This window comes from Lactuca serriola, chromosome 8, assembly GCF_051521515.1.
Source record: "Lactuca serriola cultivar US96UC23 chromosome 8, Lser_US96UC23_V15, whole genome shotgun sequence".
Taxonomy (NCBI): Eukaryota; Viridiplantae; Streptophyta; class Magnoliopsida; order Asterales; family Asteraceae; genus Lactuca; species Lactuca serriola.
Window position 1 is genome coordinate 13,359,672 of NC_136415.1, and position 19,881 is coordinate 13,379,552.

Below are 19,881 nucleotides of genomic sequence, written 5' to 3' on the forward strand. Positions count from 1 at the left end.
GTCCCTACTAAGAAGGCTGCCAAAACACCTCACGAAATGTGGACAGGGAAAGCTCCCTCGTTAGCACATATCAAGGTTTGGGGTTGTGAGGCTTTCGTAAGACGAGATACTCACGACAAGCTCGAACCTCGTAGTGAGCGATGTATTTTCATCGGCTACCCGCAGAAATCCTTTGGATATCACTTCTATAGACCGAAGGACAATTTTGTCTTTGTTGCGAGGAGAGGAGTTTTCCGAGAGCGAGAACTCATAAGCCAAGGAGATAGTGGGAGGCAAATCGAGCTTGAAGAGATTCAAGAATCGATAGATGAAGGAACCTCTACCGCTGGCACTCAACCCGAGGAGGAAACTCCGGTTGAACCGATTGACGAGTCCTTACCTCTTAGACGTTCCGAAAGAGTTAGAGTTCAACCCCAGTTTTATGGTTTTCATATTACTACCGAAGGGGATACGTATATTAGTGATGGTACACTAATAAATCTAGATGAACCTAATAGCTATAAGGAAGCCATGGCAGGCCCGGAGTCTGCGAAATGGAAAGAGGCAATGGACAGCAAGATCCAATCCATGTATGACAACCAAGTTTGGAATTTGGTTGATAATGTGCCCGGACGTAAGACCGTTGGGTGCAAATGGATCTTCAAGAAGAAGACCGACGTGGATGGAAAGAGCGATTGGTTGCGAAGGGCTTTACTCAAACTCCCGGAGTTGACTATGATGAGACCTTCTCACCAATTGCGAAGATAAAATCTATTAGAGTGATGTTAGCTATTGCCGCATTTCATGATTATGAGATTTGGAAAATGGATGTCAAGACCGCTTTCCTTAATGGGAAGTTGGCTGAGGATGTTTACATGGCTCAGCCAGAGGGGTTTGTGGATCCGAAGCATCCGAATAGAGTGTGTAAGCTTGAGAAGTCCATTTATGGACTTAAGCAAGCGTCTCGCAGATGGAATCTTTGCTTCGATGAGAAATTCAAAGAGTTTAGATTTGTACGAAGCGAAGATGAATCGTGTGTATATGTCAAAGCCAGTGGGAGTATAGTAAGCTTCCTCGTTCTGTATGTCGATGACATACTACTCATAGGAAACGACGTCCCGACTCTGCAGGAAGTTAAGTCCTGGCTCGGGAAGTGCTTCGCTATGAAGGACCTTGGAGAGGCTTCCTATATTATGGGAATAAGGATAATGAGAGAGCGAAGTAAGAGACTAATAGGACTTAGTCAGAACACTTACTTAGATAAGGTACTAAAACGTTTTAGTATGGAAAACTCGAAGAAGGGAGAATTACCGATACAAAGTAATGCCAAGTTGAGTAAGACTCAAAGTCCGAGTACTGAAGCTGAAATAGCATAAATGAGCCGAGTACCATACGCTTCCGTAGTTGGCCCAATCATGTATGTTATGACTTGTACTCGCCCTGATGTAGCCTTTGCTTTGAGCATGGTTAGCAGATATCAAGGGAATCCTGGCAGAGCCCATTGGATTGCGGTCAAGAATATCCTTAAGTACCTTCGGAGGACGAAGGAATGGTTCTTAGTCTTCGGAGGGAGTGATGACTTGAAGGTGCGAGGGTATAGTGACGCCAGCTTTCAGACCGACAGGGACAACTACCGTTCGCAGTCGAGCTGGGTCTTTACCCTGAATGGAGGAGCAGTAACTTGGAAAAGTTCTAAGCAGGAAACCGTAGTTGATTCAACGTGTGAATCAGATTACATTGCAGCGAGCGAAGCATCGAAGGAGGCAATATGGTTAAAGAACTTCATCGGTGATCTTGGAGTTGTACCTGCCATAAAGGAGCCCATGGAGATTTTCTGTGATAATGAAGGAGCGGTTGCCTTGACCAAGGAACCGATGGATCATGGTAGATCTAGACATATCGACAGAAAATATCACTTTATTAGACATCGTGTAGAAGAAGGAAAACTCGTAGTGAAGAGGATATCATCAGAAGATAACCCAGCAGATCCGCTTACGAAGGGACTGAGTAGGGTTAAGAACTTGCAGCATGCTAGGAGTATTGGGCTGAAGGATGATATTAGTATAGATTAGATAGTAGTAGAAACGTGTAATAGATAAATGTAATTAACATTTGATGATTAAATAAAAGAGTATTATTTATGAGTAATGTTACTGTCTTATGTTAATTGTTTAACTATTGTTTCATTTTGCATGTTTTGACTTCCAGAATAATTGAGTTTATTAAGAATAATCGAATTGTTCAAATTATCCACAATCGTTCATATGTTGGAAGTAGGTATGAATGAAGATTGTCATGAATTGGTGTGTAGATTGTCTAAATGGTATTAGACATAGCAAAAGGTTGCTGCAACGTTCATGAGTGCTTATGAACTAGTTTTGAGCATTGGAACAAACCCGCGCTTGCTGGAATCACCTTATGGAATGTGATAGAAAGGGTGATCGCAAGACGATAATATCATATGGTCTTAAAACATAGATATATGGTTTGTTATTTGTTAATTGGTTATACATTGATAATGCGAAACCGCATCAGTAACTTGATGTTATAAAACGCATTGTTGTGTATGGTTGATTAATGAATAAGTAAATGCATATAAGTCGAAGTTTATCTGTTACTTTTATCCCAAGAGGGTAAAAGCGATATCTCGGCAGTCGGCAGCTCGATGATTTGATTTGACTTATGTGCCGGGCCCGGTCAAAACTAAATTGATGTGTTCGATTAAGTTCTATGTCAAATGAATCAGAGATCGAGAAACCAAATGCTAGACAAATTAGTTCCATATAAATGTCAAGCATGATATCTAAACAGAGGACTATACGATCCCTTATCTGAAGGACAAGATTGATTAGATCAGAGTTTGACAGCGTCTTTGAGAGCTACGATTGCTAATCAGAATATACTTGTATATATAGTTACTAGACTTATCCAAGTGGGAGACTGTTGGAATAGTGTCTAAGGCTACAACTATATTTGACAAGTATTTGACCCGGTTGTGCATGGTCCTTTTGGGTTGCCTTCACCATAGCAACTTGACAGGATGATTTATAATGAGAGAAGGAATATTATTAATATATTATAGGAATAATATAAGGAATAATAATATTATTATTTGATTAATATAAGTCATAAATTAATTAGGAATTAATTTGATGACTTAAAGAGATTAATTAAAATAAAGGGGTATAAACTGTCAATTGTATGATAGTTTGACTTTGGGCTATAAATCCTTTAAGGATAAGGGGGGACGATTTTGGGGCTTAGGATAGTCATAGAAATCGTCCAAATGGCTTATCTATTAGGGTATTGGATTGCTTAGGGCCTAAGTTATCCAATTAGGGTTTAAGGGTGAAACCCTAGGAGCCTTACAAGTATAAATAGACCCCAAGGGCTAAGGATTTTCGTGACTTATGCTTTGAGTAGAAACCGTGGCCGATTTGATCCCCTCTCCTCTCTCCTAAATCATCTTCTTGCTAGTTGGTGTTTGTAAGCCATTAGAGGAGTGACAATTGTGACTCTAAAGCTTCAAGGACAAGAAGATCAAGCAAGTGATTCAAGGTAAACTTCTAATCTCTGTTTTATATTGTTATTATACTCTATTAGCCATTAGAAGTCTTGGATTTAATGTATCTTCAATTAGAGAAACCTAGATCCAAGCATTAGGGTTGCATGTGCACATAGGAATGTTCATATGGCTAAAACCCATCAGGGAACTCACTAAGCTTCATGCTTACGGTTTTCAGTTTTGTTTTCAGGTACTTCCAGTAGCGGAGGGAAGAGCTCCGGGTGATCACATGGCACACATCATAGATTAGACAGCCTGGGAATGTTTACTCTGATAACGAACATGTATTTTGGAAACTAATGCTCTGCTTATGTTTTGAAATGATGAATTTGCTTTAAGTAATGTTTTATTAAAAGAAATTTTTAGTCTTAAATTTTGGGACGTTACATGATCCTTGAGCAGTGAGCGTTCTTCAAGAGTAAGCATAGAGCGCATTTCGCGAAACGTTGGAACCAGCTTTTAATGACGAATGATTGTGACAACGTGAGCATATTTTGGAGATAAACCGTTGATTGTGTAAATAACAAGATTGCGTTCGGGCATCGGGGAGCCAATATTGGTAAGCAAATCGGAGATGGATTTGATACGTGTGTAGTATTCCATGATTGTGGAGTCTTCAATGGTGATATTTCGAAGCTCATCATCAAGCTCCATTGCTTTTTATTCCTTATTTTCATGAAACAAGTTTTCGATGGCCTTCCAAACCTCGGCAACAATGCGTCGATAGTGATGATGGATTGAAGAACACTTTGAGTTAAGGTCCTGTAGAGCCATTATTTAACGATGTTGTCGACCGTCTACCATTACGGGTCATCTTTGTTCTTATGAGACCCATCAAGATGATCATAAACCTTGTACCCAATGCAATGGGTTTTAAAAAGTTCTTTCCATGAATCGTAGTTCAAACGATCTAGATCAAGAAGAAGAGGAATGTATGATTTTATGTTGGTTATGAGGTATATTTTATCAGTAGGACGAGGTTGAGGGTTGGACGATCCTTCAGGCATGGTGAGAGACACAAAGAAGAGAGACAAGAAGAAGAAGTTAGAGCAGTGGAAGCGAAGAAGGAGGAAATAGAAGGATGATGTTGATAGAACTTAGGAATCAACTAGGGTTGAGGGAATAAGGCTTGATACCATGTTAATGCAAATTGAAAAATCCTTGTGCCTCTCATGATTAATAAATACCACAAATAGTACAAATGAGCTACATACAATACAAGCTATCAGTATCACATTTTTTTCTTTGGTTACTATTTTTATTTTTAATCATTCAAATAATATAGTATAAAGTAACTGAATCTTTTATTTGTTAATAAGTACATGTTTGCAAATATATTTTCAATGTTTACTACTATGTAATTACATGATTGTAAATATCTTTTCGATACAACTATATATACTCAGAAAAGTCGCAAATTATATTTTGCGGTGTTATCGATATTAATTTTATATAAAAATTATTATTATAGATGATAAAAAAATAATATGTTATTGAAACAAATATAAAAAAACCAATAATGTGTAAGATGTCCCTTTCAGTCATTTTATATGTGTAAGTTGAATTTGCCAAATTTCTTATCAAAATTTGATATCAGAATAAGTTAATCCAAACATTTTTATTAAAATCAAATAAACTAATAAATACTTTTATAAAAAAAACATAAATTATTATTATTTTTATTTTATTATCTTTTGTTGAAAGACAAATCTAATTTACTCATAAAATAATCTTTAGTTTCACTTATATTCATGACGGGAATACCGCTGGACTTTTTGATTCAGACCGTTTGGTTACTTCTTATATTTGCATCTGAATCTGAAAATATCATCTTATTCGGTCAGACATAAAGGTACATCTGAAATGAAAAAAAAAGAATGTGTTTCCTTTTTGCCCAACTCTACCCTCGTCTCTCTTCTTCCGCCCATTGAACACCAACCCCCCATTTCTTCTGTCTTTGCATCTTTGAAGTCACAGAGCACCAGCGATGCCCTCGCACCGCCAGAGTCGACGTCGCACACCATCCCGTTGTTGAAATCAAACCTTAGCCAAGCTCTTGAATCGAAGCCCCCACTGATATAAATGGTCTTCATGGTGTGAAATCGAAAATTGTTGTAAGTTTATTGTATCAAATATGAATGCGATTTTCTGAGATGTGAAAACGAAAATCAATTTCAAGTGTAGAAGATGCTCCCCGTTGTCTAAAATATGATCAGCAGAGGAAGAAAACGAAGGGAAGGGGGTCTCCGGTCTTTGTCCTGTTGCGAAGGGCAAACGAAGGTAGACCAAAAAGAAGTCTTTAATTGGTCAAGGTAAGTAGCAACTAGCTTCATTTTTTTTGACAGAAATCAAAGGAGGGCATGGAATGTTTGGTTTTGATGTGTTCATCATGAACATGTGGAGAAGATGGGTCGACTGGAAACATTGTGCGAATAGGGGGTGTCTGGGTTGTGGTCTTCAATGGAAGGATGGGTGTTTATGGGTTTCTGTCGACTGTTCAAGGAGAAGGAAGAGGCTGGTACGGTGGTCATTGGCTGTTCCAACAGCCTTTAGGTGTGAAAGAAGAAGAACAAACGGTGTTTTGTTTGGGCTGTTACCTCTTGTGAATGAAAGAGTTCCAATGGTTGATTTTTGCTGTTTATGACTTTATGTGTTACTTTTTGATGTTATGTGTTAATTTTTGATGTTATGTGCTAATTTTTTATTTATGTTTAATTTGGATTATATATATATATATATATATATATATATATATATATATATATATATATATATATAATTCTTCAAGAAGTTCATTCATTTATTTTATAAACTAGTTTATAACCCGTGAGAACTACGGTTACAAAATTAATTAAATTTTTATAGTAAAAACTCAAAATTATTAATTAATTATTTTAAATAAATTATTAATTTAGAGTTTTTTTAGTTATATAAATTTTAATAATTTATTTAAATAAATAAGTGAAATTATATCATTTGTATTATTTTTATTTTAGTTTTTATTATAATATTATTAATTTAATGTAATTAAAGTGGAAATTTTAAAATTCGAATTTTGAAATGGAGTTGACAAGTGTATACATTAACTAAGAGACATAATAAGGTGACACATGGCAAAAAAAGAATAAAATATGCATTAATTAGTAGACCTAATATGATGACACATGTCAAAAGGAGAATAAAACTATTTTTTTTATTAGATTAGGGAAATAAAAACATTGAATTCAACAAAAAGATAATATGTAAGGATAAAATGGTCACTTTTATGGTTCAAATTTGTAGTTCAGAAGATCCAATCAAACAACTTTTAAAAATTCAAAAACTCTTAATTTTTCAATCTTAAAAACCCCTAAAAACATTTTAATTCTTATAAATTATTTTAAACAATCCCAAATACCCCTGAATGGCTTCTAACTTATTAAAGGTAAAGTTACATTAATACCCCCAAAACCTACACCTCGTTCAGAGCCCTCCCCTCGTTGAAAGCAGCCTCCACGCTTCTTCTTCACGAGAAGTCCACAGTTGCAATTTCTCTCCCACCTTCACCATCAATCACCGGCGCCACCGGCTACAGTCTCGCCTTCTCCGGTCTCCTGGTAAGTGACTTTCTTTTTTCTGGTTCGGTACAAGTGTATGCTTGTCTGATTCGATGAAGCAGTTGCAGTTAGTTGTTCGATTAGTGTCTAATTAGTGTTTGAAGCACATCATTTAACCTGAATCCTGACTGAGTTCCTGTTTGGTTCGGTATCTATTTCTTGTCCGGAATTCTGTCAAGATCGATGTAGGGTTTGTTGTTACAAGTGTATGGTTATGTATGATTTCTGTGTTAATATTGTGTAACATCTATATGTTTTATGTTGTTCATTATGTTCAATCCGTGAAATTTGAAATCCTTATGATTGAGTTATATTGAAAATGTGATTGTTTGGCATTGTTGATTTGATCTTAGACAGAGAGAATCTGAGGCACGCACTAGGGTTTCTGAGTTAATCGTCTCCAATGGTGGCAACAGCGATTATCCTCCATTTCCGTCCCCTCAGACACCGCCATCTACTCCTCCTCCAAAATGCTACTTCCTCCCTCCGCTTTTCATCATCCTCATCTTCCAATTCCGATGACAATGGAACCTCACAATCACAATCACAACCCCAATCTTCTTCTTCTTCATCCTCTGATTATTTCAGCGATGTGAAAGCCAGTCTAAAACAAACACCTCAACAGCCTCGTAGGTCGTCTTCCTTTAGCTCTAATCCAAGTCCCCGTGATGAGTCTACTCAAAAGCTCTCTTCCATGGATGACATCCGAAAAAGCCTCTCGGGGTATACTCGCGTCCAACCACCACCACCACCACAGCCAAAGCAACCAGTTATCTCATTCCAGGAGCTCTACAAGCGAAGTGTAATGCCAAAAGCTGATCAACAATCTGGAGCCAAAACCGCTCCATCTCTAGACTCAATCCGCATGAGTTTAAATCACATGCCACCACAATCACAACAACCAAGGTCACCTCTTGATGGAATTAGTCAGAGTCTGAAATACAAGATTCCTTCTACTAAGGCTGTGGTATCGGATGAGACTAAAGCAGAGTTTGTGAGGATGTACAGCTATGGAGAAATGGGGGAGAAGTTGAGGAAGCTGAGGCCAGTGAACAAGACCACCAAATTTTCATTAGGAGAGTTAAGTGAGAGGCTGAAAATGTTGAGAGAAATTGAGGAAAAGGAAATCGAAAGCACCAATGGTTTGAAGTATATGCACCTCAGGGAGAGCCTTAAAAAGTTGCAGGATGATGGGATAACCAAAAAGAATGCAGGTATTTCACTTTTTTGGTCTCAGTAGTTGAAATTTGGTATCAAATGATGTGTTCTTGTTTCATTTGCTATTTTGCTTGCAGCTCAAAGAGCTAATATATTGGGTCAGCTTGGAGGAACTCCTAGCTTTATGTCATCTCCCCCAAAGGAAGTCTTGGTTGAAAAGGCAAGTGTTTCAATATTTTGGTTAATTTCAGCTGTTCTTACTTAAAGCCAAATTCTTTGGGATTATAAACTCTCCATTTTCTTCTTCTTGAACAATGATTATGAAGAGTTAGAATGTTCTTTTCTATACAAAGAAAGAACCTCTCTATTTGTAAATTTTTGGTGACTCAAACTTTGCAATTTTTTTTTTGTGGATAGTATTTCCATCCAGATCATATGTCATCTGCAGAGAAACAGAAGATTGAGCTTAAAAATGTAAGGGACAAGTTTAAAATTTCTGAATCAGATTGTGGATCAGCTCGTGTTCAAGGTATTTAACAGTCCAAAAGTATTTTCTTCATTCTTCAATTGATCATCATTTTTCCTTTGTATGTTATTTGTTCTGTTTAGGAAAAATAAAAATGCATCATTTTTCCTGTGATTAATAACAATTTTCAACAGTGGTTATTGTGTTTTACATGAAAATATACAAGATTGAAGTTGTTAGTGGTTGCAAGTTATGTGGTTTATTGACTTTTTGAGCATATTTATTCTTTCAGTGGCACAACTGACTACAAAGATCAAGCACCTTGCTACAGTGCTACACAAAAAGGTAATTTAGATGTTATTTATTAATAGCATATAGTTAGGGCTCTTTTAATATGATATAAAAATGATGCAGGATAAGCACTCAAGAAAGGGTCTTCAAGCAATGGTACAGAAAAGGAAGAAGTTGTTGAAGTACCTTCGAAGAACTGACTGGGATTCTTATTGCTTTTGTCTCTCAGAACTTGGTCTCAGGGACTCTGCAGATTACAAACTTTAGATTTACTTACATTTGCCATTTATTTAACTGCTTTTTTCCTTTCCTTTCCTTATATTTTTGCTATTTTAGACTTGTAAAACTATCAAATTTGATCAAATAAGAAAGAATATGAGTTTTGTAGCGGAATATTATGGCATTTTGAAAAAAAAAAAAAAAAAAAAAACATTTACCAATAGTCCGATACAATGGGGGGTTTGTTACTCTTCAGTCCCAAAAAGTTCTGTTGCAATTGTGGTCCTTATTTTAGATTTTTATAACATGAAATGGCTACTTTTGGTCATTGAGTATAGCTGTTTCTTGCAATTTTGGTAACCAGAATAGTGATATTACTTATGTGGAATATGGACTTCACTATATGCATCAAAACACGTTGTGGGTAAAAGACTGTGAAGGCCATTCATTTCACGACTCTTATGTAGGGTTATGTCCAGGTTTTCCGCCTTGCAATACAAAAGGTGTTTTGGAGTGCAATTGTGGGTTCTATAAATCAATTACATGATAAAGAGACTATTTTACATTCGGAAGGATGTTTTGTGTGGTAATACGGCTTTCATGAATAGATTCTCTGGGTTATTCTTGCTAGAAAAAGAAAAAGAATTGTTTGATAAAAGATGCGGTGGAATTGCTTACATTTGGAATGGAATTAGAGAAAGGGTGCCTAGAATTCTCAATTAGTGGAGATGTTGGATCTAATTCGGGAAGGAAAGATTATCGGAGATGAATTCTTGGTAACTAGGACACTGTTACCATAGGCGATGCTAGAAAGAATATTGATGACCTGACTCTCTGACTCTGACGCTTCCGAACACTAGTAAAGCTACGAGATGGAAAACAGGCATTCCTAAGAAGGTAAATGTTTTATGTTGGAAAGATTACCTAATTGCTCAAATGGGAGTGGATTTAGAATCGGTCCTTTTTCCGGTTTGTAATATGTGACTGAAAACAGTCAAGACATACCTTTCTTAGTTGATGGAAGTTTGTTTCGAGATCTCGTGTTTTGCAGAAGTTGAGGATGTCTTCTTGTGGGTCGACTCAATGCATCTTTCTTCTACCAAAAGCTATTATTTTGACTCTCCTTTGGGTCATTTCACTCATTTGGAGATTTCGTTAATAGTATTTTGTTTGAGTTGATTAGTTTTAAAAAAGAATTGGTTGTGTTGTGTGACTCCATTTTCCAATTTCCTTTTCACTGGTTTGTGGCTAGGAATCGTAAACTCAAAGTCAACCGGGTTGATTGGTTAAAAAACCATTTGTCTGGCTATTCCTTTATAATTTTGCTACTTCTCTAGTTTGGTAGATATATACAAGCAGTTCCAAAAAAAATCACTATATGAGCCCAAACACCCATAAACTTTGGATTTCCACAATGCAAATGTTTTTGATAACTCTTATCCACAAAGAGTTAGTAGCATTGACGAATCTTCATCTCCATTTTTGTAACTGAGCACAATTGAAGGCGTATAAACTTCCAACACACAAACCACCCTTTGCTTTGGAGTTTATCACCTTTTCCCACTTAACCCAACTAGTTTTCCTTTCATTGTCATTGCCTTCCCAAAAGAATCTAGCCCGAATAGACTTAACTATTATGCAAACCTTAAAAAACATATTTACCTTCCAACATCCCAACCTTTCCTTAACCCGTTCAACCACTTTATACCAAATAGTCACACGAGACATCTTCAAACCAATAGGGAGACCCAAATAAACAAAAGGTAAAGACACATCTCCACAATCTATATGCATGCTAGTCAACCGAATTCACCCCTATACAAAAAACATTTGATTTTTGAAGATTAATAAGCCCAACACCAAATGAAACTATTCAAAATTGCCACCAAGTTTTTGGTGTTGTCTTCACTCCATTCCCCATGAAAAGGACATCATGTACATATAAAAGATGAGACATGGGCAAATCATCACTCCGTTTTTTTAATGGACTAAACAATCCTTTAGAAACTGCATCTTCTATTATTACATGGAGGCCTTCCATAGCAATGATGAAAAGAAACTGGAACATCAGATTACCTTGCATGAGACCACGATGGACTAAACAAGAGGAAGTCAGACACGCTTTAATCCAAGAGAGCCATCTACGTCTAAACCCTATCAATTCCATAATCTTCGGTAAATAATCTATCATACTGATTCAAACGTCTTTTCAAAATCTACTTTGCAAATCAACTATTTTCTTTTTTTTTTCTTTTAATACCACTATATGATCTCATTCACCATCAACGGACCATCTAAAATTTATTTGTCTTCAATGAAAACAAACTGCTCACAATTATACTCATCACTTGGGGATCAAACATGTAATTTAATCTTTTTTTTTTTTTGACCGGCAATCTAATCTATTCCTAACTCACACACCTAATTCCACATATGTCCACAACGGAGACTTGAACCCTCAACCTCAAAGAGATAGGGTAACACCTATTTTTTTTTATTTCTATTATTGTGAGCTTTTATTTTTGACAAATTGTGGATTTACACAAATGTTGGTGTTTAGGTTTTTGTGAATCTTGTAAATTGTGCATTTCACTAATGAAGATTAGTCACATGACCTGGTGAGATGGTGATTTTGGAAAGCCTTTTTAGGTTTGATGCTTCAACTCCAGTGAATTATGTCCTCAAACGACTTGAGGAAAAAGTAGTCATTATTCATGGCATGAAAGACCAGATTTCTGATTCCAAAACCAAAGTAAATCTTGTCAAAAAACACTTGAAAGAAATTGTAATCAAGGAGTTAGATGCAGGACCCTGTCCCCATGATGAGGTACCAAAAGAAGTCAACTCTATTATTCAGGAATGGGTGGTCAATGTTGAAAATAGACATCAGATCTTGGAACAAAAAGTCAAAGATAGCATCACATTAGCCATTGAAGAACACATCAAACCTAGTTATGACATGTCAAATTTAGAAGCATGAATGATACATCAAATTTGGGAACTCATACATTGCATGCAAATATTTTGATATGTTAATCTTGCATAAAAATAATTAGATATTTATATGGCAAAAAAAAATACTATGTGTTTTGTTGCATTTCATGATGATGGCAATATGTTGTACAAATAATCTAAAATAGTCTTTATGCATATGCATCACAAGATTAATTCAAACAAATAAAAGGTCAATTGCCAGTTTACTTGAGATACAACAACATAGAATTGGTCATTGGTCACACCAGACCTGCTTAATTTCCTTCTGTCAAAAGTCAAAACAAGACAGTGGGGTAGGGTGGGAGGGGCAAAATCGTAATTTTATTTTTTTCATCTTCTCAAGTTCAATTCATTACATAGGCTTGTAATGTCTGGAACTATACCTCCTCCATGTCCATGATTTTGGTAGCTCCTTGTAATCCCATCACCAGCAAGATGATTGAGTAACTGTGCAGGATCTTTAGCTCCACCATGTTGCAGTAACTTTGTTCTAATAGCAGCACCAGTCTCTAATGACAACGGATCCTCCTTGCATACTCTTTCCCATATGGTTGATGCAAAACACTTTGCATACAAGTAGCTATAATAACCTAAAATACAATTCATTTTGACAAATTTAACCCTGCCTAATTTAGAACAATTTTTTTTTAACAAGAAACATACCTGCACCATAATATAGTAAGTGACTGAATCGCGTTTGCCAATGTGTGCCCTTTACGTGTTCCCAATTCGTATGCTGTTTTCTCAAATCTGCAACAATTGAAGTGGTATCGATTGTCCGCAATGCCGGATCACCATACAGTGTTTGATCAACCAATGCATAATATATCTGAACAAGTAAGTGCAAGCATCAAACATGAATCATGAATCATCATCTTCAAATTTGGAATTATTTGTGATTTATATAGAAATGCAAGGTTTCATTTCAAATCCAACCTGTTGCTGCAATTCCATTCCAGAGAACATTTTTTTGGCTCCCACCATCGACTCCACAAGTTTCTCAGGAATGGAATCGCCAGTGGAATAATGTTTAGCAAATTTCTTCAAGACTCGATAATCCCACGCATAGTATCTTAAAAGGGAAACATAAAATTTGATCAATCAAATCCTTAAATATAATACTATTAGTTAGTTGTATAGCTTTATAGTTTATAGTTTATACTCACTCAAAAAGGTTGGAAGGAGTTTCGGCCATATCAAAAGCCACTCTAGTACCTGAAAAATGTTGATAATCCTGCAAATATTTTTATACAATAAAAATAGTACCAAAGATTGATTAATTCAAGTCTTTAAAAAAATGGTGCAAGTAACACTTACTGTTCGTGAAAGTAAAGAATGAAGAGCATGTCCAAATTCATGGAAAAGGGTATCCACATCAGAGTGGTTAAGTCTCACGATTGATGAATTATGGGGCTTTGAGAAGTTGCAAACAAGGGCAATCACCTTCACATTTCACAATAATAATCAACAAAAACATTTCATCACTTTTTTTTTTATTCTTCGTAATGGAATACAATATAATAGTTCCTGCAATTTGCCCTTTCCTTGATGAACAAAATATAATATTAATAACAGCTTACTGGCAGTTGGTATTCTGTTTTGGAAACTCTACGCCCTCCTCTTATGGCAAAATGAGCACAACCAGGATACTTCCCCTGTCTACAATTTAAATCAAGGTATATATATCCCAAATCACCCTGAAATACAATTAATAACAAAATAAACAACAGGAAATTACAATTTTGGTCCCTTGAGTACAACCTGATTTTTGCAAATTTGGTCCTTATTTGAGGTTTATTGGTATCTGTTTCAAGAAAATGACTATATTTTTGGGGCCAAAGTTGAAAACAATCAGGTATATACTCAGGGACCAAAAATAATCATTTTACTTGGAACAAGGACCAAAAAAGTTATAAGAACCTCAAAAGAATGACCAAAACAGCAAGAGAAAACTTTTGGGACAAAAAATGAAAAAATAAGCTATATTCAGGGACCAAAACTGTAATTTACTCGATAAAACAAATTAGGAATTTTCGTGAAGACGGAAATGTACCTCATCAGGATGATGAAGGGCCATTTTCATCACATCTGGATGCCATGATTCACCGGGTGCAAGAGGACAATTTAGGAATTTCATTCCAAACAAGGATTCAACCAGAATCTTCAGACCCTTGATACAGTGTGTCAAAGAAAAATACGAGGCCACAACCTAAATTTACATCATTATGAAAATCTATATTTAAATACAGAATAAAAAAATTCATTAAGGGGTTGTTTCTTTTTGACTTAACTGAACCATTTACTGCTGAATGATTCCAACCTCTTCATGGTTCAGAGAAAGGAAAGAAACAACTCCTAAGAACATTACAAATATCAACAGATAACATACCGAAAAGTCCAAGTTGTAAGCAGATGATTTCATTGCTCGTGTAAAATATGCTTCATCCCATGGCTCTAATCCTATATCTTGTTGACCATTTTTTTCTCTTTTGAACTTACAAATTGACTCAAACTCCTATTATATTCAAACAAAAATTAGAAAGTATCAAATGTCAGACAAAATGATGTTGTATTAAAAGAACATTCTAGAAGATATTACCTCAAATGCTTTCGGCTGTACAGTTTTACTCAGCTCAACTAAAAAAGACGATACAACATCCGGAGATGAAGCCATATTTGAATTCAAAGCATATTCAGCATATGATTTATACCCCATTATCTGCATGCATACATAAGAAGCAAAATTAAAAACATTTAACAGACATATTAAATATACAAATGAAAAAAAAAATCTCCTAAAAAACACAAGTAACCATAACAACCTGAGAAATTTCATGACGTGCAGCAATTAGGTTATCAAGAACTCCAAGATTTGCACGTGGTACGGAATTACTTTTAATATATGTCATTTTCCTAACCTGAATGAAACATAAATATATAAAAATGAAAAACATAACATAGAAATAGTCAACCATAACATTTTAATTTGAAAATACAGAGTACTAATACTGAACCTCATCATCATATGCCCATTGCAAAACAGCTGACACAGTGCTTGGTTCTGTTACTATTCGGAACCCTTTTTCTCTGATGTTGACTTTTTGACCTGGTGAAGTTGACCGATTAACAGGCTTAACAAGATGATGTAAGTTCTTTGGTATACGTGATGCTGGATATATATCCACATGACCTGGATCCTTGGCTATATTTTCATTATACCTGACAAAATATTATATGTGGTTCATTAGAATATAAAGGTATATAATCATATAAATCACATTTACTTACTGTGCACAGCATCTGGCAATTTCAATATTGAGTTGACTCACTCGATCTTTCTTTTCTGTGAAGTCAAGTCATATAACAATATGTAGTTAGTGAATACACTTGCTAAGAATAGCAGTGACTTCACAGAAAGTTAAAATAACTTTTTGAAAAGGGCAACATAGTGAAGAGAATAACCTGCAGATAGATGAATTCCACCCTTTTCAAAATCAATGCGAAGATCATGTGCAACTCTTTTAGCTTCATTGCTTGTTAGAGTCTGATCTTGATCAGCTTTCAGCACCGCATTGTATAGAGTAAGATTTGTATTTAGATACTGTATGTCAATGATCATGAACACCATAATCATCATTGCAAGTGGTCAATAATTTGAAAGATGTGACATCAAATAGAATTGAAATAAAGTTATGATCTTGTAAATAGAGCAAAACCAATTATGTAACTTGTCACCTCACATGTAGATATTCGTTAATCCTCATTGATGCCTTCATTGCCTCATCAACAAAATCCCTGTAGTATAACTCAGATATCATCAAGAACAAAAGAGAAAAAACCATGAATCCAACATGTAGTCAGATTAATGAAAGGAAAAAAACCTGTCAGGATGTGTGTGTCTGCAAAGTTCTGCAGAATCCACCACTTGGCATACCTGAAACGTTCAAACATTAGCTTTCTGGAAGATGCAAAGGACATGGAAATTCTCAAAATCCTTACGGTGTTTGATATTTCATCCATGGCGTTAATAATTTCAGCAGATGAAGGCATTCGAGAAATGTAGCCAACAAGTTCATTAGACCTGTCAAGAAAAACAAAAACAAAAAATAACATAAAAAATCTGGCATAATCGTAATTCATTGTGTCGTTTTGTTACGCTTACAGCATTTTAAGTGATGAGAAGCTATTGAATTCACTCTACTTTTACCTTTCAATGGCTTCATCTACAAAACGCTGAAAGCCCTTGGGGGTTTTCAGATGATTGCATCCATATAAACCAGTCTCCTCCATGCGATGCGTCGCATGTGCAAAAAAGTGACGTTTTTCAGAGTTGGAGCGGAAGCTTGACGCCGCTCTGCGGAGTAGAGAGGTCATCATACGCCTCTGGAAGCGGCGGTAGCGCCGCCGTGGTAACCTGACGGCTTGGTTATTATGGAAGGTCCGAATACAAACCGGCCAGAAGATCCGAGAAAAAACTTAAATGAATGCGTATGATCTTTTTAGAAGGACGAACAATGAAATTTTATAATGTGAGTTTAAGGATAAAGCAATGTTTTAAAATCGTTTACGATAAATACTTTTTGGTTCAATTGGTTTGACCATCGGTCTATATCTTATAGTCATCTGTGTCGGTTTTCGAGTTGTGTATATTAAGGATTACCTGATCGATTAATTTATTCAATTTACTTTGGAAATTGACTGTTTCTTTAAAGGACCGAGTGAAATTCAACTATTCAAGTCCAATACCGGTTCGATCAGTTTTTTTACCGGTTCTGTAACGACCCACTTTTACAAAGAAATTTTCATTTTTAATTAATAAATATACTTGCATAAACCATGAAATTCCATCATAATTGTTTTCACATCCATATTTATTACATCATGTTTGAATTATCAGAGCGTCACAAACGTAGTAATAAAAGAGAGATAGAGTGCACGTCGCGCCATCACGTCGCGCCATTGCCCTTGGGCTCGGATGTACCTGAAACAAATCCACAAACGGTAAGCTTGGAAGCTTAGTGAGTTCCTTAGAGCACACCCACGTACAAACGCATACAACAAGTCATACCAGCTAATCATCTCTACAGAACATATAAGCCATGCATGTTAAACACATAAGGAAGCCCTGGAAACCCTCCAGGGTCTTACACCGGGTGCCATGGGAACCGCCACATGGTCTTAGCCCAATGCCTCGGGAACCCCTCGAGGTCTTTGACCTAGGATGCCAAGGAAACCCTCCAAGGTCTTACCCCTAAGTGCCTCGGGAACCCCCCGAGGTCCTCGACCTAGGATGCCAAGGAAACCCTCCAAGGTCTTACACCTAAGCGCCTCGAGAACCCCCTGAGGTCTTTCATGCAAGCACAAACACAAACATATAAATTTACAGAATGGCTAACGCACATATCGTAAACACATAATGGGCCAGCCTTGGTGCCTTAGACCCATTGGTATGGTGAGGAGACTCACCTTCGTTTGCTAAATGTCAAACTGATCTCCTAACCGTCCGAAACCTCCCGGACTAAATGATAAAATCAATTACGTTAGGACCTTAAATTATTAAAAGGGAAACCCAACCCCAACCCTAATCATGAGGCCTAATTATTCCATCCTTGCTAATGGGCCCAAAATCTAAGTCCAAAATTACTAATGGGCCTCTTGGCTCATCAAGGCCCAAATAAAAGTTCATGGCCCAAATCTGATGAGATAGTCCATAATTTACGGAATGCAATCAGTCCAATAATCAAAATGAGGCCCAAAAGTTCGCCAGCCTAAAACAGAAATGGCCCAATCTGCAAAGCGTACGCTCAGCATACCAATCTGGTACGCTCGGCATATTGGGGTCTCAAGGACTACGTGCAGCGTACACTAAGTACGCCCAGGTTAAGCACTTTCTCCATTAAGTGCTTAATATCTAATTCTTTTACGTCCAAAAGTTAGATCTGAGTTGATTAATACGTCCTAAGGCATAAAATTGCCAACTTTATGCCTTTGTATGCCTCCCATACACCCAAAACCTTCATTAAGACCTTTCCAAGACCCTTAACCCATGCATGTGACCAATACATCCATCAAGACTCCATTTTTATACCTCAAAACAACCAAGGGACCTCAGATCTGCCATTCTCCTTTCATGGAGTTGCTTATTTTGCCAAAAGAGGTCTAAAGTCCCACAAAAGGGACCAAACTATAAAACCCTAGCTAGATCTAAAGATTTACAAGGAAAGGTACAAGCTTTTTACCTCTAGAAGCCTTGCAAGATGACCCAAAAGCAGATCCTTGAAGCACCCAACTGATCCAAGCTTGCTTAACAACTCTCCTTCTTGAAAGAACTCCAAAATAACCACCAAAACCCTCTTCTCAAGCTCCAAAACTCACTCACACTCTAACTCAGTTATAGGAAGACGAAATGGGGCTAAAGAGGCAGATAAGGTTTGGTCCAAGAGGCCAAAAGGCGTTTAAATATGGAACAATTACTGGGTTTAGGGTTTAGTCCTTCTAATGCGTACGCCCAACGTACCCTCACATACACCCAGCGTACGCGGGGCTCCTCTGCAATGACTTAGGCACAGTACGCTAAGCGTACCCATAGGTACACCCAGCGTACTCAAGGGACCAAAATGCAAAAATATGAATTCTAGAGGGTCTCAAAACATACCAGCTTTTGGGTGTTACAGGTTCTATCACATTGGTTCAACCCGTGTTTTTTAAGAAACAGTTCGGTTCAATCCAGTTTATAAAATGACATAAAATTGTTAAACCGCTCTCGTCCCCGGTTCTTAGTCTGATTGGTTCAACCGGTCGGTTCGAACCAATTTTTAAAACATTAGGCTAAACATTTATTTGTGTGTGACTATGGTCACCACTACAATTGAGAAAGAGCAATAATATTTATTCTTTCCTGTAATAGTTATCTTTTCTCTTCTTCATTGTGCTATGTATACTGACACCATATGTGATGGTTTGTGGTGATGTTTTTGCTGCTTTGGAAGTTCTGCATGCCCCTTGGGGTGAGAAGTATACAAGATGGTTTAATATAAGAGGACATTGATGTTTTTTGTGCTACGAGGTTATCGAAGGATGGGATCAAGCATCAAAATTCATGATCGATTTGTCCATGGATGTGAATCGATCATATAGACACCGAAACTGACCTAATTTTGTTGATGTTGAATGTCGAATCTAGCAAAATAAAATCATCATATAATAATGAAAAGATGTACCTATTTAAACATATAAATTGTTGAAGGGAGGATTGATTTTGAAATTACTGATATGAGCTTGAAATGGGCTTAAATCCAACAAAATGAGTCACCACATGGTAGAAACCCAACTGGTCAACATTGTAGATCCATGGTATAGGTTAAATATTGTAACACCAAACTCCAGGTAAGCATCACTTTTGAGTTTGTCAATTTAAGTCTTAAAGGATGAAATCTTTGGCAACAACATGAGCATATGTGTGTCACGACGTGGCAGTGCCCAATGAAAACACGCATCTCATTGGATGTTACAATGAGACAACATGCTGATCACGACGTGACAACCCTTACATGCAAAAACCCTAATTTCGAGGTTTGTGTCCCTATTTAAGGGAAGTGATGGCTAGGGTTTAC

General features: G+C 36.7%; 2 protein-coding genes across 3 annotated transcripts; one reads left to right on the forward strand and one right to left on the reverse strand.

Moving 5' to 3' along the window:
• Window positions 1-6,984: 6,984 nt before the first annotated feature.
• LOC145069487 (uncharacterized) lies at window positions 6,985-9,448 on the forward strand. 2 transcript variants are annotated; one of them, XM_079016412.1, is made up of 6 exons: window positions 6,985-7,140; window positions 7,494-8,354; window positions 8,436-8,518; window positions 8,716-8,827; window positions 9,057-9,109; window positions 9,179-9,448. In XM_079016412.1, the coding sequence occupies exons 2-6, from the start codon at window positions 7,544-7,546 to the stop codon at window positions 9,320-9,322; spliced, it is 1,203 nt and encodes a 400-aa protein (XP_078872538.1). In that variant the 5' UTR covers window positions 6,985-7,140; window positions 7,494-7,543; the 3' UTR covers window positions 9,323-9,448. The 2 variants fall into 2 exon arrangements, with proteins under 2 accessions (XP_078872538.1, XP_078872539.1); XM_079016413.1 differs by having other exon boundaries at window positions 6,987-7,140; window positions 7,498-8,354.
• A 2,958-nt stretch (window positions 9,449-12,406) lies between these two features.
• LOC145069876 (Zincin-like metalloproteases family protein) lies at window positions 12,407-16,769 on the reverse strand. Its single transcript, XM_079016823.1, has 17 exons — window positions 16,476-16,769; window positions 16,268-16,349; window positions 16,150-16,202; window positions 16,009-16,063; window positions 15,731-15,869; window positions 15,557-15,611; window positions 15,283-15,487; window positions 15,091-15,186; window positions 14,868-14,987; window positions 14,658-14,783; window positions 14,322-14,477; window positions 13,849-13,965; window positions 13,586-13,711; window positions 13,435-13,502; window positions 13,205-13,340; window positions 12,932-13,097; window positions 12,407-12,858 (listed from the first exon to the last, which is right to left on the reverse strand). The coding sequence occupies exons 1-17, from the start codon at window positions 16,643-16,645 to the stop codon at window positions 12,599-12,601; spliced, it is 2,130 nt and encodes a 709-aa protein (XP_078872949.1). The 5' UTR covers window positions 16,646-16,769; the 3' UTR covers window positions 12,407-12,598.
• Window positions 16,770-19,881: the final 3,112 nt, after the last annotated feature.

What these genes read in the sequence shown, in the direction of transcription:
- LOC145069487 (XM_079016412.1), top strand. Translation starts at nt 7,544, where the DNA reads ATGGTGGCAACAGCGATTATCCTCCATTTCCGTCCCCTCAGACACCGC. An exon ending in GATAACCAAAAAGAATGCAG is followed by an intron (nt 8,355 to 8,435) that starts GTATTTCACTTT and finishes TTTTGCTTGCAG; the next exon opens with CTCAAAGAGCTAATATATTG. An exon ending in TGGATCAGCTCGTGTTCAAG is followed by an intron (nt 8,828 to 9,056) that starts GTATTTAACAGT and finishes TTATTCTTTCAG; the next exon opens with TGGCACAACTGACTACAAAG.
- LOC145069876 (XM_079016823.1), bottom strand. Translation starts at nt 16,645, where the DNA reads ATGATGACCTCTCTACTCCGCAGAGCGGCGTCAAGCTTCCGCTCCAAC. An exon ending in ATTGCCAGATGCTGTGCACA is followed by an intron (nt 15,488 to 15,556) that starts GTAAGTAAATGT and finishes ATATTTTGTCAG; the next exon opens with GTATAATGAAAATATAGCCA. An exon ending in AATGGGCATATGATGATGAG is followed by an intron (nt 15,187 to 15,282) that starts GTTCAGTATTAG and finishes TGTTTCATTCAG; the next exon opens with GTTAGGAAAATGACATATAT.